Source organism: Oculina patagonica, chromosome 2 (assembly GCF_052425735.1).
Source record: "Oculina patagonica isolate OP01 chromosome 2, crgOcupat, whole genome shotgun sequence".
Taxonomy (NCBI): Eukaryota; Metazoa; Cnidaria; class Anthozoa; order Scleractinia; family Oculinidae; genus Oculina; species Oculina patagonica.
Window position 1 is genome coordinate 26043724 of NC_135759.1, and position 6000 is coordinate 26049723.

At 38.6% G+C, this 6000-nt stretch overlaps 2 protein-coding genes across 3 annotated transcripts in view; both read left to right on the top strand.

Annotated features, from left to right (window-relative positions):
* LOC144643813 (putative ferric-chelate reductase 1) overlaps positions 1–6000 on the top strand; it is a 91878-nt gene that overhangs the window by 31444 nt on the left and 54434 nt on the right. The gene's annotated exons all lie outside the window — the stretch shown is intronic.
* LOC144638353 (uncharacterized) overlaps positions 3707–6000 on the top strand; it is a 2808-nt gene continuing 514 nt past the window's right edge. Inside the window, exons 1-3 of the mRNA XM_078497578.1 lie at positions 3707–4515; positions 4898–5371; positions 5742–5978. Of these exons, the coding sequence (XP_078353704.1) occupies positions 3877–4515; positions 4898–5371; positions 5742–5978 (1350 nt within the window). The 5' untranslated portion in view covers positions 3707–3876. The remainder of the gene's footprint in view (positions 4516–4897; positions 5372–5741; positions 5979–6000) is intronic.

The following is a 6000-nucleotide window of genomic DNA, read 5'->3' on the forward strand; positions in this document are numbered from 1 at the left end:
CAACTTAAGAGAGGGTCCATATGAAATCCATGCAATATTAAAATTTGAGTCTACATCGACCCTCTCAGATTTCCTTTATATTTTGCATGGGGCTACATATTGAGATGATAATGCTGTAGGTAGAATATTATCGCAAAATTCTTTAACGTGTGGAAGATATCGTGGTCAACGTGCCCATGGTCGGTTTTGAGCCAAAAAATACCTAAATTTTGACCCATCTTTCGACCAAAATATCTCTGCAAGAATTGAAGCTTTCCATATAAAAATACCACTGTAATTATTGTCACCTAGTACAATTTAAATGATATCATCAAGATTTTTCATCGCTCTCACGTTTAGTAGTAAACCTACAGTACCGCTCAGAAATAAGCGTCCCTAAACATACGCGAAAAACGCGTATGCTTTTGCGCATACGCGCGTATGCGTATGTGCGTATATGCGTATGCGTATGTGCGTATATGCGTCTGCGTATATGCGTATGTGCGTATACTCTGTATACGCGTATGCTCATCAGTATGTATGAGCAAGCTTATTGTTTTTTCTTTTGTCCATAGTTTATTGTTCTTTCGATGGCTTGCTATTTCTACTTTTAGAGTTCGCCGCCTTATGCAAAATAGAAACGGAGAAATAACTTTTACGTTACTTCACTTACCGGCCTTACCGGCGCGTGCGGAAAGATCGTTTATCTTGCAGAAAAGCTAATAAATGTTCGCGGCAGCATATAAACTTTATTTGAGCATCGTTTCGACTCATTGAAATAATTTCGACGTCTCATTCGCTGATTTTTTTCCAAATAGAACCAAAGATATGATTTTGTTTTAGCTACTAAGCCTTGACGTGACTCGCGGCACGTTCCGAAAGACCAAAAGTTTATCTTGCAAGAATAGGTTATAAATAATATTCACTGCGTATCACAATTACTCTAAAACAAGCTACGTTCCTACTTATTGGAAATACTTCACCATGTAGATTGGCGATCTATGCCAAATAGAACCAGAGATTTTTTTCGCTACTAAAAGCCGTCGCGCTTCAACAGAAAATCAATTCACAAACAAAATCGTCGGCGCGTGCGAAAAAACCAAAAGTTTTTCTTGCGAGACAAGTTAATAAGTTAATACAACATCTTTTCTACTTATTGAAATTATTTCAACGTTTAAATCGCCCATTTACGCCAAATAGAACCAGAGATATGTTTTTTCGCAACAATTAAAGCCGTGTCGGTTCAACAGACAATCAATTCACAAACAAGTCTCACCGGCGCGTGCGATGTATCTTGCAAAAAAGTTAACAAACATAATAAATGTTCACGGCGCACCATATAAACTCTAATAGAACATCGTTTCCACTCATTGAAATTACTTTTCCCGTTTGAATCGCCCATTTACGCCAAATAGAACCGGAGATATTTTTTTTTTCGCTTTTAAGCCGTGTAGCTTCAACAGACAATTAATTCACAATTAAGTCTCACCGGCGCGTGCGATGTATCTTGCAAAAAAGTTAACAAACATAATAAATGTTCACGGCGCACCATATAAACTCTAATAGAACATCGTTTCTACTCATTGAAATCACTTTTCCCGTTTAATTCGCTCATTTACGCCAAATAGAATCGGAGATTTTTTTTCGCTTCTAAGCCGTGTCGCTTCAACAGACAATTAATTCACAAACAAGTCTCACCGGCGCGTGCGATGTATCTTGGAAAAAAAGTTAACAAACATTATAAATGTTCACGGCGCACATAAAACTCTAATAGAACATCGTTTCTACTCATTGGAATCACTTTTCCCGTTTGAATCGCCCATTTACGCCAAATAGAACCGGAGATGTATTTTTCGCTTCTCAGCCGTTTCGGTTCAACAGACAATCAATTCACAAACAAGTCTCACCGGCGCGTGCGATTTATCTTGCAAAAAAGTTAACAAACATGATAAATGTTCACGGCGCACCATATAAACACGATCGACCAACGCTGTTTTATAATTTTCTCGCAAAGATATTTCATTTGTTTTCTCCAACAATACAACACAATGAGAACCAAGAGCAATGAATAACAAAGAACTGCGTATGTGCTTACGCTTCATTGCATACGCGCGTATGCGTATGTGCGTATATGCGTATGCGTATGTGCGTATATGCGTATGCGTATGTGCGTATATGCGTCTGCGTATATGCGTATGTGCGTATAAGGTGCGTATACGATGGACGCTTATTTCTGAGCGGTACTGTATTTTAAAAATAAGGTATTTCGGGCAATGCGTGACACTAGAGATTTTAGGTTAAAATTACGTTTGAATATCGCCGATGCGGCGTTATTCTGATGGTTCCATTAGCCATTATTTTGTAAAACATTTACTAAATAATAAATTAAAGTCAAAAAAAGTATGTTAAGTTCAATCGGCACGTATGATTTTAGCGTACAAAAATGTGGTACATGTGAGCAAAACAAAAACAAAGTTCTGAAAGTTTTAGAACGAGTTTCATAACATGATGGATAGGTCGGCTGAGGACGTGTGAAATACCGCTTACATAAATCCAATAAACCTTTTAGCATCTAAAGTGGTTCGTGATGTTAATTATCCGGCTATTTAGTGCCCATAAATACAGACTTACAGCGTGAGAAAAGGTAAACAAGCCACTTGACATGTTCATCATCGATCGAATTCAAGCGTATCTTCACGTGCAGATTGGAAAGAGAAAACGTCGCTCACTCCTGTCTACCTGGTAGTTATAATGTTCACAAACAATTCTGCAAGGATTTAGTCTCCACCTTTCTCGTAAGCGATGGCCTCAGTGCTTCACATTTTCATAAGCCTGGTAAGTTACTTTTCACCCGGGCGCCATGTTGTTTTGGACTAGTACCCAGTCTCTCAAGACTTGCCTCAGTGCTCGATCGAAACGCTGGAATGGACCATTGTTTTACTCGAAGCGTAGTATAGTGCAGTACAGACGATTTCTTTCCGTGGCGCTCTCTGTCCAAACAATTTTTCCAGCTGCATCTTTCTGCAGACAATGTTTTTTGATGTCTTCAAACAATTTATGTGGGCATTTTGCTATTGCAAACAATTTTTTTTCAGGATTTTTGATCCCACTTGGCCACTCCTCCAAAAAAATAATGTTGCTTCCCTAACTGAATGTTTGATTTATAGTGTGGATGTCAAAACCATTAATGCCAATTGAAAGGTCTTTCAAAGGCCTTGTTAACAAAATCGAACGACCGCGCAGTTCGATTTTGTTAATAACGCGTATAATTACATACCCAATTGGACTTCACTCAATCTTTATACACTGGGGTTATATCCACCATCTCTCTAGCTCCTGTTCGTACCATATTGCAGATCAATGTGATATATGAAAAAGTTAAAGTAGCTTATATTAATTATACACAATATTACTTTCAAATTAATGAAAACACTAATGAAGTACTAATAAACCTTAAGTGAGGTTCTCTGCGACAAATCGCTTCGTGTGTACTACTTCAAAAAGTCCCTGCAACAAGGCGTTTGTTCGGTGCACCTGCAGCGAATTTGGAAGAAGGAGAATGTAAACTAGTTTTTGAATTCAATACATGAAGCTCTCTCATTGGTTAGTTTATATTTTGTCGCAGAAGTGCACACACGCTGCGACAAGGCTGCTTTCACTCATTTTGTCACTGCGATCAGTCGCACGAATTTAAACTGGTTTGAGTTCGTGCCTGGTGCAGCCTAGGCTCAGTTTCCAGCCGTGGGGGTTTCGGTGCGCCCGCGATTCTCTCCCCAACCACGGCTGGGCGCACGGGTTTCACTCCTTGTCTCTGACGTAATAGTATTAATATTACAGTTTGTTTTAATTATGCAATAAAAAGTTGCTTTGTGCATAATTTACTACTGCCGTGTTTCAATGCGAAGAGTTCAAAGAGTCCCTGCAATGTTGCAAGCAACACCTCGTAAACGCGTGAAAGTGTTTAAAAAAGATGGTTGCTTTCTTTGTGGTAGAGAAGAACTCAACTCAAGAAAAAGGCGATCTCTAGAGCAACTCGAATTGCAACAAAAGGTTTCAGAATTGTTACCATTGTCACCGGAGGAGTTAACAAGCAACTCTCATCGTTATGTCTGCGAGACGCCTTGTTTCAGAGACATTGACAAGTTTTTTAAACAGAAAGCGAGCTGTGAAATGCTTAAATCTTCCATTGTGCAACGGTTCGAAGAAGGAGCAGAACAACGGATAAAACGATGTCTGCCTTCCGATGTGGAACCTCACCAGTCGCCCGAATTGAAGAAGCATTCTCAGGCAACAGGTTTACCGCGTGGTCAAAGTAGTAGTAGTTCTCCTGCTCCTACCTGTGAACCTGTCTGTATTGGTGACGATAAACCAGCACCACAAGCTATGGTCCAACAGTTTCTAGGCCCTTGGCCTTTATCGTCCGTAGCAAACATGATTTCCCCTGGATACATATTTTGTCCCAAGCCACCACTTAATTCAACAGTTCAGACTGTTAAAGATTCAAATATTGTTGACGACGACTGCAGTGATTTCAAAGTAAGTTACCAGCAGCTTATTTACAATATTAAATTCAGAAACGAATGTCCACATTGTATTTTCAATTGTCACTTGGTAAATATGGCGCGAAAAATGGAACTTACAGTAATAGTGAAGATGTAAAAAGTGATTCTGAAAAAATGTAATTTTAATGATCCTCGCTAAATATTTGGTTATCGTGGTGAAAAACAAGGAACATATCGAATTTACTGAAATTATCATACAATCAGGTTTTGATTTTCCATGTATTTGTCAATAATTCCCACCCCTGTTGCAGTCATCCAAGTTACCAGTAAGATTATTTCAAGTTGTTAATAGTAATTTCAAGTTATTAATAGAAATCAAAAATTCTAATGTTGAAATATTACATTCCAAACAATAGGTCACTATCAATTACTCAAATGGCAAAAAATCAAAGGAGCTACCAGAGGATCTCACTAAGCTTGGAAAAGCACTTGCAAGGGGAAGTGATTCCAAATCAATAGTTACTGCCATGCTTTCGTCATCAGAGCTGAGACAGAGTGTAGAAGAGCACATATGCAATGTCATTAGCAATGAGGCCAAAACACTTTGTTCAACAAAATCACCCTCTTGCCTAAGGACACCCACAAAAGAATCAATGTTAACATTTTCATGGAGTGCAGCTGGGAATGAGATCCAGGAAAAAGCCCCTCTGCTACACAGGGTTTTACAGGCAGCTGCAATTCCAAAATTTATGCAAGGTCAATCAGATGCAGCTAGGTACCCTGGGATCTGCCTTGCAGCTGGAATTTTGTTAAAACTTCGAGACCCTGCTATGAGCTTAATTCCTTATGTCATGAGCCTGATGTTAAAAGCTGCAGGAATAACAAAGAAGGTAAGCACTTGATATTTAAATAAATTATTGATAAAAAGGATTACATCCTCACAAACATTTTTATGCACTGTCATGGTTGTCAATGCTCCTTTTGTATTTGATTAGCCACCATTAATAAGTTAACTAACCATTGATATAGTGAACATCAGATCCCTCTATGTGTGATAGATATAGCACAGCAACATCTCTTTATTTAGGTATACCGTATTTATTCGATTAAGCGCCCTGGGCGCTTATTAACTTTTTGGACCTTGAGAGTGAGCGCTTATTCGAGGTGGGCGCTTATTCGAGGTTGGGCGCTTAATCGAATAAATACAGTATTTATTTTCAGATTAATGAAGGTAACATAAAATACTTGTCTCTACTATAGGGTTTTATCAGACTTAATCATTTGGGCCTCACAATGTCACCAAAAAGCATTAACACTGCACTAGACAAAGTTGGTGAAGATTATAGCATCAAGTTAATCCAAAAGAAAGAAGAGGTGTCAGATTACTTGAAAAAAGAAATTGAGCTCAAGCATCAGGAGAAAGAGTTAAACACAAGGATAACTGAATTGGAGAAGACAATCAAGGCAAGCAATGACATAACTTCAAATGCAGACTTGGTGGGAGACCTCAATGAGTCTA